The 22061-nt window shown below is 44.2% G+C and overlaps 2 protein-coding genes across 3 annotated transcripts; one reads left to right on the top strand and one right to left on the bottom strand.

Moving 5' to 3' along the window:
* The first annotated feature begins 329 nt into the window (after positions 1-329).
* Positions 330-21496, top strand: flz (filzig). Of its 2 annotated transcripts, none has more exons than XM_043428659.1 (7): positions 330-663; positions 10233-10323; positions 12164-14992; positions 15697-15883; positions 16110-16375; positions 16567-16721; positions 20705-21496. In XM_043428659.1, exons 2-7 carry the CDS (start codon positions 10233-10235, stop codon positions 20864-20866), a joined length of 3690 nt encoding a protein of 1229 aa, XP_043284594.1. In that variant the 5' UTR covers positions 330-663; the 3' UTR covers positions 20867-21496. The 2 variants fall into 2 exon arrangements, with proteins under 2 accessions (XP_043284594.1, XP_043284595.1); XM_043428660.1 differs by lacking the exon at positions 330-663 and adding an exon at positions 10055-10156.
* LOC122416009 (insulin-like growth factor-binding protein complex acid labile subunit) lies at positions 17297-19579 on the bottom strand. The gene has a single exon (XM_043428661.1). It carries the CDS (start codon positions 18969-18971, stop codon positions 17487-17489), a length of 1485 nt encoding a protein of 494 aa, XP_043284596.1. The 5' UTR covers positions 18972-19579; the 3' UTR covers positions 17297-17486.
* Positions 21497-22061: the final 565 nt, after the last annotated feature.

Genomic DNA, 22061 nt, shown 5'->3' with positions numbered 1-22061 from the left:
GCTCTCTCTCTCTCTCACCTTTTCTCCTCGCCCCTCTCTTTCTCTTTCTCTTTCTATCTTGCTCTCTCTCCGGACGTAGTAAGCCGCGAAGACGCGCGAGTAACCACGCTCAGACAGGTACCATCCACTTAACTAGCCGGATGGATGCATAGTTGATAGAGTGATCCCGGTACCGGTGTTTTCGTCCGAGCTCTCAAGCCTCGTAGTATTCGATTCTACCGAATTCCGTTCGTCTTCGTTCTGTCACGACGCTCGGTCTCAAGGACGATCGAATGAACATTTCGACGGTTTTTACTGTTTGCTCGAATACACGTGGATGTACGTCGCGATATTCGAGTCGATCGGCCGGCTCGATCGCCCATCAAAAAAGTTCGAACATCGAGCCAAAAGTAACTAAAGTTTTATCGAAGTAGACTCGAGCCATTGAAACCTTATTGATGAGCGACGATCCGACGATTGTTAATCAAAGTTTCTTCGTCTTCGGGGAAATATCAAGTGACAAGTGATCATAAATCGTAACAAAAGTGGCTACTTCGATATCGGAACGTTATGCAGGATTCCTGAGCTCCGAACAAATCTAATCGCTGTGGAAGCTTCCGACTTTTGGGTTAACCCACCACGGATATCGCCGCCGAATCAATTGAGGAATTAAAAACTTTCACGGTGAGATATATTCATGCAGTTATAATAAGGATGAATACTGTGGACAAATCAGCCACGAAAACGATCACGAGCCGTTGCTTCTACTGTCAACTTTGCGGGGACAGTTATTCAAAAGTGGGACAAATTGAGAGAGAGAGAGAGAAAAGGAGAAAACGAATTGAAAGACAAATACGAGACTGTCCGGAAGTTTGCTGTACAGAGTAACACCGATTTCGAGGCAAACGACATTTTTTTCAGACAGTCTATTCATATTCGATTCCACGAAGCAGATTCTGTGTCGTACGGTTATTTTTTCTCTTTATACGGAACTCATTTGATTGACCTTGTTAGCGATGATAATTGAAAGCCTCACCGGCGACGAACCGTCACCGGAAGCTTGTTCGTCCTTCCGAATCGTGTAAAAACTTTGCTTTCTTATCCTGAAAAACTAATTGAACAAACTCGAACTAGTTTGAAGATCGAAATCATCATTTCTACTGGCAAAACGCGGGTAACGACAAAACAGGAATTTGAGGAGAAAACGCACATAAAAGATTGCAGACAGAGTGAAAAGTGACCCAGATCGCTCGTAGGATAGGAATTTTCAGTGAAGGTTTTACCGGGCTGCCGAACCGTGATGAGGCTCCGTCGCACAATTGCGAACGAGAATCTCGTTGTTTGTTGACGACGATAGTTACAACGGTTATTACTTTTATTGGCATCTTCGTGATTTTACAATGATAATTTACCATCGCATCGGTTTCACGAGCATTCTGAATCGTGTTTTAAACGCACAAGAGAAAGTCCCGCGCATCGCGTCCATTTACGATGGGTCCGTACGAATCGTTGCCACTCGACTGAGCAAAGGGAGCTGCTCAGTTTTCGATGCTATTTCGATCGTCGATAGAAATCGAGTGAGAAATCGAAGCTAAGGAAAAAAGTGAAGCGTTGGCGATGCGGGTTTAACACGCTCCGTCGCAGCTCTCGTCTTTCTTTTCTTTCGTGGATTTTCGCTCATTTTAATCCTCGAACTCATAATTATCCTACATTTTGGCGTGTTCGTCGCCGTTACTCTTTCGCTTGCCGCGAGAAAGGATTATGTCCGGGGAATTTCGAAGCTGATTTTTTGCCTCGTTCGCCCGGCCGTGTACCGCGCGAGCAGGCGACGTCCTGATTAAGAAGTGCCTGGCGCCCTCCTTTCCATTCCAGATTCACTGACTTGTCCTTGTTTCGTGGTAGGTTCGAGTCGCACGTGTGCACTTTACGTTCGTGCATCGAGACACTTGCTCCTCGCGAATCGATTCGTGCGACTATGAAAAGAGACGTGACAGCCGGGATTCGAGCTCCGGAGTTCTCTCACTTGCGTCCTTCTCGTCAGGATGCACTTGACTCTTCAATCACACCGCGCAAACTCACGCCGGCTCCCCTCGAGCATTGTTAACACACTTTTTTTCTCGTAGCCTCATTCTCGAACGTCTGCCCTCCGAAGTTTCAGCTCTTCCTACCCAACCTCTTTATTTTTTTTCATAACGCAATTCTCCGAGTATAATCGCACAAGGAACGAAATTTCCGAACACGCTTCCCGCTCTTTACTTCTCTTCGCATGGGAGTCGCGTGCTCGTGCTCCAACCTTATTTTATCCTCCCACACAGATAAAATGCCCATCGCCTCAACTCCTTCCTGCGCACACTGATACACTCCATTTGAGAATCTCATACGTGCTCGGATTTTTCTATGAATTAAACGATCCCAGCTCCACGGCTGCGACCGCTTATCGCAAGTTGCTGCACGCATTGCCACCAGACAATGCTTCCTCGTTACGTTTCCTACGCTTACGCATACATATTTATAAGCCACGAATGGAACGATCGTTCCTAGCTTCGTGGAAGCTCGTAATAAGCGAGAAATTCGCGTTACACTCGATCGAGATGTTTGTAACGAGCTTCGCGGACGCGAGGTTCCTCGGTCTATCGACACAATGCTCTCGCCTGATGCCTGCCCTTAATTCATGCGGATTTGTTCCATTTTACAGTCCTCATCGTTCGGATATTCACATTTTTCTCTGCTAAGAGTTCGCTTTGAGTTCAAACGTTCATAATCGTGTGCAGCTCATTACGAAACAATTGTTGCGTGTTTATTACACTTCATTTTTCAACCTCATCCGATCGCGTCTTTGTATCGTATTCGGCGCAGGATTGGTGCGCCCGCGTATGAGGGAACTCGGCGCTCTTCTCTTGACACACTTTTTATTCCGGTCGCCGAATCGCCTCCGATGGCTCGTCTCATCAGGAATCGAGGAAAGTTCTAAAACCTGCGAAAATTTCGTGCTCGACCTACTCAAACTTCTGAATTCCGGCCCCGACGCAAAACATTCGTTGGGATTCGGTGAGAAATAATTCCTCGCGGGAGCTCACGATTTTTGTACTTTTGGCTTCGTGGGACGGAAGTCTGAACTTTTGTTGTCTCACGGTTCTCGTTTTTCAATGTACCGTCTTCCCGTGGGTTTAATAAAACATGGAATTTAGCGACTGCACAAGCTCGTATTTTGAGGAGGATTTGAGGCAGGAAAATGGACGCTTTTTCGTGTCAAATCTACTGCAGACCGAATCCTAAACCTTCTTCAATGTGAAGCATTTGAACCGGACATCCTCGAGTTATCGTTTCGCTGAAACAACTGAAAAAAATTTTTTTTTCTATTTTTCCGAGAGTGTTTTAAGCAGAAACTCGTGATTTAAAAAATTAGATTTCAAGCTGAAACAACGAATGAAACGAAGCGATGGGAGAAGAACTTTTAAAACTGAATTTGCGGGCTGGTGGTGGGTAGAAAAAGCAACGTTTCGAGTGAACAGGATCGCGACTCGTCTGTTTACTCAATTTCAAAGCTAATCGGTTTATATTTAGCGCGAGTTTTGAGCGAGTCAGCGAGCATAAAGGTAAACTCTGATATTTAACGCGACGACTCAGTATTTTACGTACGAATACTTGCTCCGATGGGGTTGAAAGAACTTGACACCAGAATTTTTCTTGCTTTCGTAATCGTTCCCACAACAACAGTTCTTCAATTCTCAGGATTATTTTTTATCTCCTGAATAAAGAAGAAAAAATAAATAAATATTTGATCATACCGGATAACTTAATGGTTGTAATCGAAGGTTATTTTTAATCGAGTCACGCAGATATCGCTGAGTTTTTCGACCGGCAATTGTCGAGGAACGAAGAAAGGTTATTGCTCGGGTCTCGTAGTAAAAAGTGAGACCGGACGAATCGGTTGAGCCAACCCGGAAAGTTGTGCCGGTGCCCCCATGATTGATCCTGAGCAGAGATTCTGGGCTCGCTAAGCCGGTCGATCGACCGCGTTGACGAGGCGTCGTTTAGCGCCTCTTGCACGAGCTTTTTCCGTTAAAGGACACGTGTGAGAAATAGTGTGAAAACGGAACTTATGTAGGTGACGGGAGAAAAAAGGGAAAAGTAAAGACTGAGAAAAAAAAATGGAGGGAGCAGGATTAACAGAGACGAGGATCTCGCGGTGATTGAAAGGGGGACGACAGGAAGCATGAAAACTATTAACACTCGCATAAATATATGTGAGCTTCACCTAGTTCGTTAAAGTAAAGTCCAACGGCAAGTGACCGGTGTACATAGGAATGGTCGTCAAGAGACCGGATAATTGTGGGTTTGAGAAGGAAAAAGGTGAGAGGAAATGAGGAGATAAATAGAAGTTCGGAAGGCGCGAGCGTGAGACAACGAGCGAAGGATGGAGGACTCGCGCGGCGGCGCGAGGAGCTGAGAAAATTGCGGGCGTTGATGCGAATAGGCTCGTGACGAAAAAAGAAAATAGCTCGGCCGAAGAGAAGTAACGCGAGTTAAGACGCGCGGGTGCCCGGAGCAATCGGGTCACCCAGATCCGATCTAAACGCGGTATTAAACCGATGCGATGATGCCCGCGCGACCACATCACGAGCGGCGAGCTTTCTCCACCGCGTTTCATCCACAACGGGCTGTGTCAATGATCAATGAATTGTAAGTCGTTATGAGGCTCTTTGTGCTACCTACATTACGATTCGTGCGCGCTCCGGATTCGCCGAGTTCAATATTCCCGGTGTTCGCATCCTCCGCATTTCGACCGAACTCCTTGATTTATTTGCCTCGACACGTTCGCGTCCGAATAAAATACTTTCATTGGGGTCAGACTAGCCGAAATGGGATTTGTTTGTCACGCTTTTTTGTTCAGCGGAGTTTCTTTTAAGGGGAAACCGAGCCAGTCACCTTTTTAAGAATCTCTTTAAACTTTGCTCACGTATTTATTACGATGTTATCTGAACGTCCCTCCCGCGAGCTCCGAGTAATCGACCCTTATAATTTGACGCAATCGCTCCGAAAATCGAGCTTCTTTGCGCACGCCCCGCCGCGACCCGAGGATGATTTTTTCCATACTGTGGCCGATGCTCTCACGATAAAACTGCGAACTGAAAGACGTAAATACTTCAAGGTAACTTCTCATTCAGAGGCCCCAAAGTCTCGTGACTTTGTTTTTATCGGGCGGTTTTGTCGAAACGAAAGAAAAAGTTGTTTCCGCTCGTAGTGCGCGGCGAGTGCAATTCGAGATTGAGCCATTATTTTTTGATGGCACGTGGAACCTCGGCAGGTCATCAGATCGATTTGCCTCCTATAAAACCGTGAAAAAAGCGACGCGATCGTTTTCCAGATTCGTGAAAAAGCGCGCTTCGCGCTTTAACCTTAAGGCCATGACCAGCCTCACGGAGAGAGCGCGTGCAGAGCGGCTCTCCGGCCGATGAACGCGGAAGAATTTTTCGAGGCTCCCGACCCGCGGAAACGGTCAAGGGACTCGCGTGATGATAGAAAGGGGAGAGATCAGAGAAGCTGAATTCTTGGCTCGCTCCCTTCGTACCTTCCGCTGTACCTTTACCTAAGACACTCCACTCAATGCGCTTGAATCCTGTTTCATGCCTCGAGAACATCTCTCACGAACATCTTGAGGGATTTATGTGCACCGAGAGACGGAGAAAAAGACGGTGAGAAAACGTGAGAAACGAAGACGGATTCTCATTGAATCGAGATGCAAGGATTTTTCCTCCTCCGGGGCATAAATTTATTATCTCGACACTCGCTTCATCGATCACAAATTAACAAACCTCACGAAACTGTCTTCTTAGTCTTCCTAAAAAATTGCTCATGCGGGAAGAAAATGAAAAAACTTCGCTTCCGTCAGCAACTTTGTCGCCTTTCGTTACTAAACCAAAAAGCTTTTGCTCCGAAAAATCTTTCCAGACGAATAATCAATCTCGAAGATTCGTTATTTTTAATTACGATTTCGTCCAACACCCAACTCGCTCGGCCTTCGAGTGAGATCGATTGAACAATTCTCCTTGAACTCCTTGAACAATTCTCATAATTCATCTGCGATTCGCTCTCGGGCATAGGCTGCAAGGTTCTGCGAACGCCTCGTTACTTTTGACGAAACATCATTTTTCAGGATACGCTCAGTTCGCCTGTCACTCCCGGGGCTCGCGTTCCCTCCGATAAGCACCCTTCAGGTTTTCCTCGACACTCGTTCACTCGACATTTATCAACGTGTGTATGACAGAAATTGCTCGATGTACATTTGTCGTAATTTATACATATAAACTCTCCCGCATATATATATATAATATTCATACAAACGATCCACGATGTGTATCAATCCTGCTCTCCTCTACACCCTCGTACTTCCTGTAATTGCTGTCACATTTAAATGATAAATGTCCTCACATAGGAGCCTCCATTTCGTTCAATGTTCTGCGTCAGCACGTTCGGATTATACATTATCCCGAAGTCTCTCTCGAGAAGAAGAAGAAGAAGAAGAAGAGAGAGCAGCAAATGAGATCTGCTCGCTCGCGTATCTACAGTGCAAATATAAATGCCTCACGTGGCATCATACCACGCGATATCAATCGTAACGCTCCTGCTTATTTTATTAGAAACTGAGCAGTCCAACCTCCATTAATATCAATAAATAGTGAGCCTGCGGAAACTGCTGGATTCATTGATTTCCTCGCTATTTCCGGATGCGCTCGTCACTCGAGTGGACTTTGTTGTTACACTGTTGTTGAAAACTCCTTGTTTCTCGTCCCTTTCAAGCGCGCTGTGCGTCAACGGGAATCAATATTCTGCGGATGCTTGGCATATGTCATTCGCTTTTGTCTCCCCGGAAGAGCTGCATTTTCGGTATTCGAAGTTGTGAAAAGGGGCCCATTAGGAGTGCTTTGGGGTTGAAAGTAATTTATCGAAACAACGAATTTCTTTGGAATTTTGTGTAGTTAGAGAATCTCCAATTCGACGACGAATCAGCAAAGAATGGTTTGGCAATCGTTTGAATGAATCTTCAGATTTCGTCGGCAATCGATCGCTTTATTTTCGTCTGAAACTCGACGGGTCACGAGTCACGAGTAGTCGCACGGGTCGTGTTTGTCTTCGGAAACGTATGCGCGCAGCGATATACCGATAGGAAGCGGGAATGCATCACGAAAAAGTGTTAAGTACCTTGGCGAGCACAATGGAGGCTGCGAATGAAAGGAAGCTTTATGAACTCACAATGGACGTCTCGCTAAGCACAGAGAGCTCCTGCAATGCTTTATATGCGGGTGCATTGCGCTAACGTAACGACTTCCCGTTGGACGTTATGCGCTTATTTAATATCCTACTCGTTCATTAAAGAGATTATTAGAGGCCAATCGCGTTCGCACCGATACGCTTCAATGCTTAAAATGAATATTTTTTGTTACGTCGAAAGTGTACAAAACCACTGCCCAGGCTTGGAGAACATCCTGCAGCTTCGCAGGCCTCTATTAGCCATTTATTGTCGATTTATTAATCCGACGTGATGGGAAAATACTTTATTGGGAGAGAAGATCGTTCGTAAGACGATTAGCTGTCCCTGGAATTCCCGATGATGAATATTCGAGCTCCGGTCACTTTCTATCGAGTGCCCAATTCGATCGAACAGTCAAAAATCAACAGGTCACGAGGAGGATTTTAATTGTAGGGAAAAAATGAATTTAAGGAGACGATTAATGTCTGTCGGTGTAACAAGTGCGATGATGAGTATCAACGGATTTGCTCAGTTTCTATGAACCCTCTAATTTGACGTTACAATCCCGGGACCACGCGGAAGAATTACAGGGGTCACAGGCGAGAATGGGAATCGTCGGGGCGAGGAAAGGTAAATCGATGAGTATCAAAGAATCTTGTTAACTTTCTATCGTTGCCCTAATTCGATTTAATGGACCCTTCGATACAAAAGCCTCGTAGATCGTCGTGAAAGGAGATGCAAAATATAATTAAGCGCGTTCTCGCCAAGGCTGTGTTTCGACATGAATAATGTGACAGCAATTATAATCGAATGAATACTTCAAGCCGAAATTCTCTCGAGCTCCTTCTCCCAAAATGATGAAGCGTGCGTCGTCGTCGCATGAATTTAAATTGCAACGGGAGTCAGCAGCAAAGTTCGATCTCTGCAAGCCGAGCCTCGCGCGACTCCTCGGCAATTAAACTAAAACCTCGGTCGATGAATGATCGATCGCGGATCGCGGTTCGATTAATATATTTCATGCCATTTGTGGTTGCCACGTCGCGAGGCTTCTCAGCTACTCATTGTTAAGGTAGAACAGGTGATTGATCTCGGTGTCCTCGTCGCGTTCTCCACCGCCCAGGCTTCTTCATCCGGCGAGAAAATTTCTCCGCACACGCGGTGCGAGCGATCGCGCTCTATCTATATTTGTACGCGAGCGAGATCGTTCGCTCGAGGAAGCCCGGAGGTACTCGTTCGTGATACGAGAGAGCTCGCAGTGGAAAGGGGAATTGGTAACTGGGTTACCGGTGTGTCTCCTCGAACCTGAGCCACTCTTCGGTTATATATTTACTGTACATCCTTTACGAATATCCATAGCCTGCAATAAATCTCTATAAAGGCTCGCATCTATGGGACATTTCGTTCGTATTTGACCTGACCTTGACCCTCAAAGCTTACTCGGTTTCTACTCGCTCACTGCGTGTACTCGCGATACTTTCACAAAAATATTCCGCGATTATTCTACTTTCGACTGGAGATATTCTAGTTTTTATGTTGCCGAAGACTGCTTCTGCTACCGCGGTCGATTTGCCAGGTCAACTGGCTGCAAATCCGCGTTTAATTCACTCGAATTTCTGGCTCTTTTATGCTTTCGGCACTGCTGATATCGGGGCTGGAATTCATTTGACATTTATGCTCCAATTTTGTATTCCGAGCTACCCTGATCTTTCAGTTATTTTATCCAATCATTGTAATATTTTATTAAAATGTGATAACGCTCTCCGCTCCCAACATTTCTCATATGTGTCGTATGGCACGAGTACGCTCGACGAACGGCCGGCGTGGGTAACGGTACTTCCTTCGTGTGTGTGTGTTTGTGTGCGTGTGTGTGTTCTGGCCGCGAGCGCGAACTGTGGCTATAATGAAAAATTTTTAAAATGGGAGTGAAACTGCCGGTTCCGTTGGGTGTATGATACCAACGCTCCTTAAAGAACGCACGGCTAAGCGCTCCAACGCGTTAAATGATAAAAGAATGCGTGCAAAATGCAAATATTTGCGCGCACTATTGTTAAAATTTTATGTACACGTAAAACTTGATGTTTCAGAGGGGAAAAAGATTTCTTGAAGCTCCAGTCGTCGCGAGTCGACCGCAGGGGAGAAGAAAATATGAAAATTTTTCAATTTTATTGTTTTTATCGAAAAATATGCTTTTTTATTGTTCGCCTAAAATGACTGCAGAAAAATCGGAACTTCGCTACAAAAAAACATTTCGATATTACTGAATATTGCTCGAAAACTGTAGAAACTTGTTGGCTCACTGAAATTTTAGTCACTAATTTCAGTAGAATTGATCGTGAGGAGCAAAAATAAGCTCGTTGACTCAACGTTTTTTTTTCGTAGCAAGCAGCATTTATTTGAGCCTCCAAATTGAGAGAATTTCGTTATTGAGACTAGCGAACGCGATCGCAATGAAAGCAGGACCCCGAAATTTCAGTGACCACAGTTTTTGACAGGACAAACACAAGTTTTAGCGCGAGGAGAAGCGCAAACGAGCGGTTTGCGGATAAATTGCAGGTGACAGAAACGTTCCCCTCTGACATTATGCGAGGGAGGTATATTTTCTGTTTTATACGGTATCACACCTTCAAAGCAATCTGGGCGTAAAGCCGAGTAGTTTGCAACGTGATTGCACGTTGCTAAATTTGCCTCGTCTCGCTCTTTCTCTGCCCGCGGACACCTACACACTCGCGCACACATGCGCGGGTGAAATAAACGGTACCGCGCCGTGGCCGCAGCATATGGCGAAGAGTAGGACGACCTTGAAATTTTTATGCAAACGAAACATCCGCCCATGCGAATTTCCTTGGCGAAATCAATACGATCCGAAGAACGAAAGAGTTCTAATAAAATGGGAAAGAAAAAGTCTGAGCCCCGTGGAAGTTTTTAGTAAGAAAGGAAATTCCACTTCCATCACGCTCAGCTATTTCATTTATTTATATCAACTTTGAATTTTTTCTTTCAGATGACTTCCGGAAAGATCGTCTGCGTGCTTGCTATCGCGTGCCTCGCAGCGGTATCACCATTTTCCGTCTCGCACACGCCCCAAAGCAAAGGTATTCAAATTTACGTGTACAATCCCACTTACAAAGGGGACTTGAACATTCATTTTTAAACGCCATTTTCTCCATAAATTTCTTTTCTAATAAACAACCACGGGAAACTTCTATTTTTCACGCACTCGATCGCAATCGCCGGGTTATCCAGCACGAGTAATTAACTCTCGCCCGTGCGATTCTTATCGAACACTTACCCATTAAAATTCCCGAATAAAAGGTCCCCGCACTGTGAAATAAAACGCATTTTTAATCCGTCCCATTTCCCCTGAGCAGTCTCTTATCGAAAGCGTTTGTGTTCGGAACTCGCATCAATTAACGATCGCGCACGTGTGACAGAACGGAGGTATTTTTTCACATTGAGTTGGTCAACGTAAAAATGCTGGTTTTTAGTTACATTCTGAGACGAGAATAAAATGAAATATTCAAAATACAAACGCTTGCCTTCTCAAACTAGTTGGAAATCCATTCCCCAGGGTTTGGTTTCTCTTCAATTTTTTCTTCCTCAATTTTTTCACTCTGCCCAGCTGGATTTTATTCCCAACATATTTCTCAGACGCCGCGAAGCACTGAAACTGCATCGTTGAATATCTTATAGACAAAATCTCATTCGAGAAACCGCCAGACTGAGAAATCAGTCGTCGAGGAATGAATTGGGCCAAAAGGTTTTGTTTTTACGTACGAAAACGGAGTGAACGAAATCTTCGTTGAGTACCCTATTAACATAATTGTAAGCTGGTTGATTGAAGTACGTCCGGCGCCTCGTAACGCACGTGCGAAACCTACATGCTTGCTCGAGTACTCGATATATATGTTGCCATGCTTTATGGATCTGTGCTTAACGAATAGTAGCACAGCATAAAGTACGTACACGCCCGGGAGCGCTCACCCAGGAGGCAAAATATAAACCGCGTGCGTGCGGTCTCGACGAGGTGCTTCAAACTGGTTACGTGTATTTACCGCGCAAATCGAACAGCCTTTTCCTACCTTCCTCTCGCTCTCTTCTTCTCTGCAACGAGTTCCTTCTTACACTATCGCAATGCTCTGAAAGCTTCGCGTAAAATGTCCAACGGAGCGCGAGATCGAGGCGGTAAACTCGGTACACCGTTCGACTGACTTCCATATATGACCGATTCTCCCTTTAGTCACACAATAAACCGCGAGCGCATGCTGCGCTTTGATATTCAAACGGCAACGACCTTCCAAGTAGTTTCTCCGGTTTAAACGATGCTTCGATTCCGTTGCCGAAGGATCGAGGGACAAAAAAGATTAGAACCGAGCATAAAAGGTCGCTTTTGCAGCCTACTTTTCCGGGGAAAATTCGATGCGGAATTTCCTCGTGGCCGCGAAGTACGAAAAAACGACGAAAGTTTTTTTCGACTTTTCAATCCATTTGCTCGACATTCGCGCATCTTTTATTCTCCGCTTGGGTCGCGAGTCGACTAGTTTTTTCGAATACACGTTCGAAGGATGTGTCGGGAATGTGAAATTTCATACGCGAAATAAATGTTCGGTGGATTATCGGACGCAGGGGTCAAAGAGAACGAGGAATCTGGGTCTCGTTTGACCCGAATACGCGAATCGAATACACACTTTTGTCGCTTTCATTTCTCCTGTGACGCGCACCGTTCTTCGAAGCGCCTTCTTTCCCATTGCCCCCGCACCAGGTGGATCCGCAGAGAGCATAAGAAATTTTGTTTTCGCGCAGATTCGCTTCGAGGATTCTCCAAAGTCCTTCTTCTCCTGCTCATTTATTTCTGATCACGTATCTCGCCGACGATGTCTTCTTTACAGAACAACTCGTTTTTCAACCCTCTTTTGTGTTTCTCTCAACGTATAGGAAGAAAACTGTTCGGCGGGTATAGAATCGTGCCGAAGGTGTGTCAGCCGACGAATCCATCGAGAATAAAGTCGAACGATCCGCCCATATGCATGTTCAATTACGAGTGTAGTAGGAGAAACGGCGAGGTCGTTGGTGCATGTATGGACGGTTTTTTGTTCGGCGCGTGTTGTCAATTGCCACCGAAGAGTCTTCAGGGTTCGTCAGGCCAGGCGGACAAATTACCGGGTTCCGATGACGACGTTAGTTTTCATGAAATTGATCACGTTCCTGATGTGCCAATTTTATTGAACGCCGACGGTACGCCAGTGGGAATAAGCTTGTCCGACGTCACGGGATCGACGAGCTTCACCGTGTACGGCTCCTCCGATAAATTCTCCAACTCACCTGGGGCTTATACGAAGATAACGACATTGAATCCTCCCGCAGCGTTGACCTCGAATTCCGCGAGGCCTGACAACGAGAACGTCGATTTGAGCAAGCTCGAGACTGACTTCCCGGCGCTCTTAGGTCAGCAGGAGACCCTCGACGGTCTGAGGTTGCCGGGTCTCATCACTCACACGTACAACGACATCCAAGATCACCAAGACCACGGTCAAATCAACCCGGTGACGACGCTCCTCAGCCCCGACCAGATCGTACAAATCGCTGACCCGGTCGACCAACTTCCGGCCCTGTTTGCTCAGGGTTTGGGTCAAAACAATCACACTGAGGTGGACACCGTGTTGCTGAACGCGAATGGCACTCGGTTGGACGAGAACAACATTTCCGGGGATTTATTCAAGCCCCAACGCCCCGAGAACCAGACGAGCGCGGACGGAGCCTCGTTCCCGGGCGCCCCTTTGATCAATATCCATCAGACGAGTCCATCGCCAATTTCCACAGTGAGATACTCCCAGAACAATGGAAACGCTCAAACAACAGCGACGCTCCAACAGTACGCCAATGTCAATAGAATAACCGGAACGACTTCGGCCCTTAAATACACCGGTCAACATTCCTCCGTGTCGAATACACCGATCAAGAGTTCCAGCCCCCATTGGGCCAACGGCGACAACAATGCAGCGTCGAGCCTCGACAAGAGCGGAGCGACGACGCCAATGTCAACGACGCGTTACGGCGGCGACGAAGACGACGACCTCGTCAGAGTTCCAACGATCACATACGACGTACAATCCGGCAACAAGAAACACGACGAGCTCGATCGCGAGGAAATTGCTATCAATCACATTATCTCGATATTGAACGCAACGACGCCGAGCGGACCGACGAGAGTGAGCCAACAAGTAGGCAGCGGTGGATCTTCCGTACAGACCTGGGTGAGCTTCGCTCCGTCTTCCAAACCGACCCCTCCCAGGCACACGGCAACGAAGACGTCTTCTACGACGGAAATGTTTCCTTACACCTTTTACAACCCCGGGAGACCCTCGACTTACTATCACTACGAAACCCAGTCCACCCAGCCGCCGAGTAGCAGCAGCTCGTCCCACTCAACTCCGTCGACCACCAGCCCGGCATCCCCGAGACCTCACACCTCCCAAAAACCCGAGGTAACCTCCACCTACGGAAGCTCCAGTAGCTACAGTTACACGACCCGTTCAACGATCAATCCACCAGCGCCGACTGTCATAGTTCTCGGTCCCTTGGGGACCGAATACACGACGATAACGACGCAGAAACCGGCGACGAGGAAGCCCACGAGTGGCTCAATCAGACCGAGCCTCGTGACGAAATTGCCGAGCGTCGGGACGACGATAACCCACAACATCAGCACCGTAATATCGACCAGCAGCGCAGCGACGAGCAACAATCACGTCGTATCGACCAGTTACATAAGCGTCAATCTCAAAGACAACACGAGCCCGAAGCCGATTCAACCAGTGTTGATAAATCAAGCGGTCGAGTCGGAAACGGAAGCGATCGAGACGCCGACGGCGACCAAAAGGCCTTCCACCATCTGGACGACGCTCTCTTCGTGGTCGAGCAAACCGAGCTTCCACCTCAAGCCGTCTCAACCCGACCTCGTCTTCCCTACCAGCACTCGGAAGCCCATCGAATCAGTTTTCTTCAAAGAGACAACCACGCCCGCCAGCACGACAGCTTCGATCAAGAAAACGACGCTCGTCACTCAGCCGTCAACGAGCTCCGACGAGGAGACCGCGCCGCCCGACGACCTCATCAATTTCCCCCCGGTCAGGAATCCCAACTTGACACAGCAGGAGAAACCAACGTTGGTCGAGAGCTTCAACAACACCGGGTTCCCCGACATCGACTATCTCAACGGCAACGACATCCCGACTCCGAGCTTCATCGAGGACGACGTCCTCACCAACAAGGTCGACGTCTTCGTTCACAAAATCGTCGAATCTCTCGGCGAAAACTTTCAAGATCTCAAAGACGTTGTTTACGGGAAGAAAAACGTCACGGCGCCTCCCCCCCAAACGAACACAGCGACGAAAAAACCGCCGACCAAAAAACCCTTGAAGCCACCGAGCGGCAAACCTTCCGCTACGACCGCCAAACCAGCCACCAAAAAACCCACGAGACCGAATGCGGCCACCCAAAAACCTGCTGATAAACCGCTCTCCAAGCCCACCAAAATCGCCACCACCAAACCGAGACCCACCAACGTCGCCAGCGTCACTACCAAAAAACCAGCCTCCACTGTCACCAAAAGACCCAAACCTCAGAAAAAACCTACCAGCCCTCCGACCACGACGAGCACGACTACCGCGCCTCAAGCCGTCGTTGCTGACACCGAAACTCCTGTCGAAGAGTTCACCGATCTCTCGGCCGAAGTACAAACCACCACGCCCGATTATCGCAAAGGTAACGATCCAAAAAATCTTCTGGAATTCACATTTTTTTGACTCGTCACTTCGTTAAAGCAGTTTGAACGATTAGAGAAGTCCGAATACCGTCATATTCGTGAACACAACAGTCGAGCAGGGTTCACGCTGCCTTTTTTCGTACTTCTCGTCGAGTAGTTACCGTGGCTCTCGAGTAACAGATAATTTATCAGAATTTTCAATTATTTATTCTAAAGCCAAACTTCATTGAACGACACGTCAAAAAAGAGCTTGAAGCCTCTTTTTGGGGGCTGAGGCATCCGTGACGAGTCCTCCGGACGAGCAACGCGAAACGTCAATAATCAGGATTGCTAGTAAACAATGACACTTTACTTGGTTGATGATAAATAAATAAATAAATAATTTTTTTTTTAATGATCGAAAAAATAAATAAAGAAAATAAAGATAATTAATTCAACGTCGCATATCGACGTATACGTTTGCAAAACTCATTTTTTTTTCTATTATTTTTGCCAACGAGAATACTTTCGATTTCTCTCGTTGTACGTGACGAATTGAAAGGTCGGGGATTCGCGAGTGTGCTGAGAAATAAATCGATTATTGATGGCTCGGTCTGAAGCGCGACACTGCGATGCAGCAGGACGTGGAGGGATGTAAAATCGATTCGGAGTGACAAATATAATGGACAAACATTGGCATTTACATTTGATATTGTATCGACAGAATGTGGTGTACGACCTTTATACAAAAGTGGAAGAATCGTTGGTGGCAAAGGTGCGACCTTTGGCGAATGGCCATGGCAGGTGCTCGTAAGAGAAGCTACGTGGCTTGGACTCTTCACTAAGAACAAATGCGGCGGTGTCCTCCTGACGAATAATTACGTGATAACGGCGGCTCATTGTCAACCAGGGTGAGTATTGTTCGTCTTCTCTGAGGGGAGCAACGGAATAATGGGAGTGTAGGACTTGCAACGAGTTTCAAATCGCTTTTGATGTCATCAGCAGAAATTCGTTGCTCTGACGTAGGAGAAATGAATTGTTTATTTTTTCATTTTTTGTAGGGGTCACAGAAAAACTTGTTGATCAGGATTGCTTGGAAAAAAATACAAAATTTTTTACCTTCTACCATTTTCGCAGTTTCCTGGCGACCCTCGTCGCGGTTTTCGGAGAATTTGACATCTCTGGGGAGCTCGAATCTAAACGTAGTATTACGAGAAACGTACGAAGAGTTATCGTCAATCGGGGCTATAATCCTGCCACTTTTGAAAACGATCTTGCTCTCTTGGAACTCGAGAAACCTGTGCAGTTCGATGCACATATCGTACCGATTTGCATGCCCGAGGATGGAGCTGATTTCACCGGGAGATTGGCCACCGTTACTGGATGGGGACGCGTCAAATACAGTAAGATTCGCAATTATGTTGATTTGCTCTACTTTTGATTTTGTTTTTTTTTTCATTATTTCAAACTATTTTTTGGTATTTTTTATTGTTAAAATTTTTTATAACTTGTTTATCAATTTTTTTTTGTAGATTTTAATGGCTGTTTTGAAATATTGTTTTTCATTTTCTTTTCGACTTTTTTTTTTTTACAGATGGTGGCACACCCTCCGTTCTCCAGGAAGTTCAGGTTCCCATCATAAAGAATTCTGTGTGCCAGGACATGTTCCGTACCGCAGGACATTCGAAACTCATTTTGGATAGTTTCCTTTGCGCTGGTTATGCCAGCGGTCAGAAAGATTCGTGCGAGGTAATTTTCTTTTTTTATCAATAACTATTTAAAATGATTGGTATTGCAAGGAAATTACTCTTACGATGTGATTTAATTATTTTTCAATCCCTTTTTTCCATAATCCATAATAATATTTCCATAATAATTTAAATTTTTAATTTTTTTTTCATTTTATGAACTTTTTCGTTCTGCTAAGAAAAGTTTTTTCGTGTTTTTTTTTTTTTTCGAAACTAACGGTATCATGAGAGTAATTCAATAATTGTAAAAATTCTTTTTTTTACCACGAGTTCTTGGAGAGTTCAATTTTATTCGACTTGCCCATGCCGAATCGATCCCAGAAATGTAGACTGAGGGGAAAAAATGTTTTTCATCGGAGAAAGTTCAACTTTTATATTTTGGAATGGCAAATGATTCTGTTTATTCACAAAAAAATAGTTGAATTCATTATACTCAGTTAAATAATCATTCATCATTCCACAAACAAAATGACCATTCATCCATTTTTCTTCTTACAGAATGAATTTAGCTCGGTAACCATTTTTTTTCGGTGTTTCTCAAAGAGTGTAGCTCAAGGGTGCTTCACACAGAGGCAGTCTCAGTAAAAAAATTTATTCCATTACATACATTTGATATTCAGTGATTATACATCGATGTGTAAAGTACCAGGAATTGAATAATGACATCAATTCCAACATTGTAGAAAGTATTCGGCGTTGAAATTTTTTCGTATCTTCATTGTACAGTCTCGACATGAATTCTTAAAAATATTTTAATAATGCCGAATTAATCATAAAAAATTCCGAGATTAGGATTGTAATGAATTGTACCGGATGGATATTGTATTGGATGTGTTGAAGTTTCAAGATCATTATTTTCGCAACTACAATCGAAGGCGATGGTTGTGTTCGGAGGCAGATTACTCAACGATCTGATAGTGAGAGTTTTAATAGGATTTCGTTCAATAGTCAAAATTTGCAAGTGATCAAGTTGTTCAAGCGGCATATCCGAGATGTTTTGGAATTTATTTTGTGTCAGATTGAGATTCAGAATTTGACTACCTGGACCGGACCAACCGGGTGACAGTTGAGCGAGAGAATTTACCGACATATCGAGTGTCTGTAACTTCGGTAAATTTCCAAAACTCTGGGGCGCCACGATGGTCAGTTGATTATTCTGGAGGCTGATAACACTGAGCTTTGGTAGATGACAAAACGATGTTTCATCGACGGTCTTGATGCGGTTCCCAATAATCCACAATTCGCGAAGATTTATGAGGCCACATAGATCGGGTACGAGTTCGAGCCGATTATAGTCGAGGCGAAGACTTTCCAAAGATATCGCATTCTTGAAAGTTTCTCGTGGAAATGCTTCAATACAATTTTTGGCAAGATTGAGCGTCCTCAAATTCACTGAGTTGGAAAATGCATCGAAGTCCACGGATTTAATCTTGTTGTCTACCAATGAAAGGTACTCAAGTTCCGTCATTGAATGCAGTGACAGTTGATCGTTGTACGAGATATTGTTGCAGGAAAAGGAGCATATATTTTTAATTTCATTCTTATTCATAGAGAGATAACGAACTTTGGGACTGTCCTGACCCACAAAAGTTTTCATCGAGTTATCATCAAGCCAAAAGTGAGTTAAATTTTGTAGAAGCTTCGTCGGGAAACGCTCGGAATTTATCAATAAGTTTGCGTTCAATCGAAGATGTGTCAGATTCGTCACCATCTCGAAATTTTCTAACCAATCTTGTACATCCAGCGTACCATAATTGCTGAACGAGAGTTTCTGCAACTTCGGAAAAAAGCCGGTCGCTAAGTCCCATTGCGTGGGTCCGGCTAAGTCTCGGTAAAGTTTATAAAAATCGCCGTATCCGGTTGAGTCTCGGTAATCTTCATAAGGATCGCCGAATTCTTCGGGCTTCTTAAAAGCGCTGTCCAATATGAGAGTCGTGAAGTTCGTAAACTCGCCACTTTGCAGAAATTTTTTCAAGTCTAATGAGTTATCGGATAAGTCAAGAGCCTCCAGGTTCGGAAGTCCTTCGAACGCGTCACTCTCAATCGTCGATAATCCATTCGAATTGAGACTGAGGCACTTGATGAAATCGTTTGAAACAAAAGATTGTTTCAATCGCGTTATCCCGATATTTGAAAAATTCAGGTTCATTTCATGCTCTTTGAGATTTTCGCAAAATGGAAACGTTATTGAACTGAGAGCCGAAGTCAAACCGAGAATCGCGAAAAATAACGCGCACCGTGTATTTTCCATTATCCTTTTTTACCCAGTGTCAACAGGAGCGTGGTATCGCCACCAAAACTTTATTCTCGAACTTCACTTTCGATGCTGTTTTCTTCGGTTTTGCGCCGGAACTTATTTAAAATCGAATTGCGATACGGACGAATGCGTGTTGATCGGATCGTTTCAAATGCTCGACTGAAGAGACGAAGGATTCGACAGAGGAGTCTCAGCCATTTCTGTCGTATCTCAATGATAACGCCAACCCTTCGATATAAAGCTGGTGACTATATCAACATTCACTGAATCTCGCAGACTAAACAGAAATCAATGCTCCTCAGATATTCGTCTCTTCTATGTGTGTATTTACTAAGAAGAGGATGAAAGCGATCCCGAATGATGATACACTCAAATCCTTTGTCCCCGTCTTGACGAGACAAAAAACTTTTGTTTTTTTAATAGCATAATGTTTCCGAAACATTATATGATATGGTATCGCTCGATGAACAGGCCGCACTGTGCTTTGAATGCTGCACTGTGAATACGTAACGAAAATATTCTGAATGATTTATTTGATTAAATGAAATGTATTCGTGGCGATTCAGTAGAATTTAGAGCATTTCAATTATTTTCAGTGGTGAAATACCTTTTTTAGTGTAATAAAACGAATGGTTCGCTGCGAATTAATGGAACATTATATTCGACGTCCCAAATGACGAATCCTCGTTAAATTCATCTGAATTTTATCTCTCCGTTTACAAACGGGTTAGTCATCTTGTGAAATCTTTTATCGAAATTTCATTCGAATGAGGAGAAACGATGATGATGAAAACATGATTTTATCATTCTTCATTAAAATTGAAAAATTATAGATGGTTTTTCAATAGATTAAAGTAATGTATTCCGGAATCATGTAAAATCGTTTTTCCCCCATTTTGATGTTCCCTCAACGTATCAGCTGCATTTTCACGATCATTAAAATAGTAATTAAACAAGAAAGCGTATGAAGCTAATCAATTACAGTTTGACGTGTTCTAAGTGCAGCTAGAGTATGTAAATTCCCTTGGGCAAAAAGGTAACTCATGCATTTTCCGTTTTGTGGTACATTGAAACTTCCAAATTGTTTCCTTGACGGTGCATGGGATGCTGAAACGTCTCTCCATTATGAACTATGTTGCCAGGTGTGGCTTCTTTAGTAGAGAAACTTTCGGACTTCTGTGAACTTTGAAAGATTAAATTACCAACTTGGATCCCCGCACTGTTTTCATGTTGTCTCATATTCTTTTTTTCTTCCGGAAAACATTTTGCAATAATGGCAGAGAGGTTTTAACACGATGAGCTTTTGATAGTGTTCAAAATAAATGGAAGTTGATCCTAATCCCTGCCTTTATTGGAGAGCCTTCTAAACTCGTTTCGTGAGCAGAATCTCGATGCGAAATAAATTTTCTTTTCTCCCAAGCTAATAGGTAAAAGTTGAGTCTCTCATAAATTCAGTTTTATAGTTTGTCTTATTTTTTTCTGACGACGAGAATCGTATCCGATGCGGAGTGGCATTCGGTAAACTCTGGCCGACCAAAATTCGAGTGAATTCGAAACTAGAAACTGGAGCAAAGCAAAAATGACCGATCGAGCATGTTTTTTCGCACAGAAACTTTTCAGCTCGTTCTGATGTCCCAAAGCTGCCTCGAATATTAAAATTTCTATGAAAATTTGCTTTTGAAAACGACATCGTGGAACGAATCCATCACAATTTGTTAAACTTTCAGGGCGACAGTGGCGGTCCACTGATGATGGAGGGTCCGGACGGCAGATGGATTCTGGTCGGTACGGTGTCTCATGGCATAAAATGCGCGGCGCCTTATCTACCAGGAGTTTACATGAAAACCACGTTCTTCAAGCCTTGGTTGCACAGCGTGACCGGAGTCTAGGATCGAACGAGCGAAAAAGGGGGACGTGACGACGAGAAAGAAAATCGGAGACAAAAACGTTGGCTGCCGGAACTTCGATCACCCAAAAGCAACTGAAAATCGGGGCCTTCCTGTATATAAATGTACAAAGTCGAGTGAAATACAAAACGCAACGAACGAAGAAACATTGAGAAACGACTCAACGCAGGTTAAGACAAACCGAAGTATCGTATTTCATGTAAATAATTAACTTACGATACGGTACATAAACTTCATTGTATTTCTATTTATATTTATACGTAATGCACTATTTTTATCAATTATTTATAACCATTTATAGATACCCTGAAAAAAGAAATTTGTTCAATCATAAAATTGTGGCGAACAAAAAATTTGTTTATTCAACGATTTTGTGGTGAACGACGATCGATTTTTCGTTGAATCAACATCTCGATTCGGTCTTCGTGCGAGAGGAATCGACGAAGGCTGATTCACCAAATTTCTTTTTTCCTGGCTCATCTACCTTAAATCTGCATATTCGTATGCAATTATTATGAAAATCGAACGCAATTGTTTAGGCGTTTATTATTTATTATCTATCTTGTTGTTACGAGAAGGTCTTATTTATTAAACTTATTTTTATATGATAAACCCCGTTGTTATCATTCAGCAACCTGCTCGGAATGCGAAGTTTTTCACTTCCCTCCTACGAATGGTTGAATCAATCTTCTGATGATCGGCTCGTCCTTAGATTCGCGATCCATTCGACTATGCAAATTTCTTGAATATCAATATTTTTGGCTCCAATTCTTCGAGGGACGTGACGGGGCTCGATTACGAGAATTTGAAAGATTTTGAAAAATCTATGAGGAAACAAAATATCGAAGAAATTGATCATATTTGGATCGTTTTCGTACCAATGCACCCAACATTTTCATTGATCTTGGAGGGCCAAAATATGTTCGAAGAATCTCTTTTTTTAGCTAATATGAAATTCCGTTTTCATCATTTCTAAGGGCCACAGTAAAATGGAATTTGCATTGATCGGGTCCAAGCAATTTTCCGGATTTTTACGAAGAATTTGGTCGACACTCAAGTTCGATTCGGCGATGAATTTCAGAGTATAAAATGTTTTCATGGCTTTTTGTAACCTCTCGTTTCGTTGAAGAAACCTTTGGAGCCAAGTTTTAAACGTTCGAGATCGAATCTCAAGAAT

This window comes from Venturia canescens, chromosome 9 (assembly GCF_019457755.1).
Source record: "Venturia canescens isolate UGA chromosome 9, ASM1945775v1, whole genome shotgun sequence".
In the NCBI taxonomy this organism is placed as follows: Eukaryota; Metazoa; Arthropoda; class Insecta; order Hymenoptera; family Ichneumonidae; genus Venturia; species Venturia canescens.
Note: the sequence above shows the minus strand (reverse complement) of the source record. Positions and strands in the feature narration are given on the sequence as shown.

Excerpts from the sequence above, each read along its gene's own strand:
- flz (XM_043428659.1), top strand. The coding sequence starts at position 10,233 with ATGACTTCCGGAAAGATCGTCTGCGTGCTTGCTATCGCGTGCCTCGCA. Across the intron at positions 10,324-12,163 it reads GCACACGCCCCAAAGCAAAG|GAAGAAAACTGTTCGGCGGG; the intron begins GTATTCAAATTT and ends CTCAACGTATAG. Across the intron at positions 15,884-16,109 it reads GCGGCTCATTGTCAACCAGG|TTTCCTGGCGACCCTCGTCG; the intron begins GTGAGTATTGTT and ends CCATTTTCGCAG.
- LOC122416009 (XM_043428661.1), bottom strand. The coding sequence starts at position 18,971 with ATGGAAAATACACGGTGCGCGTTATTTTTCGCGATTCTCGGTTTGACT.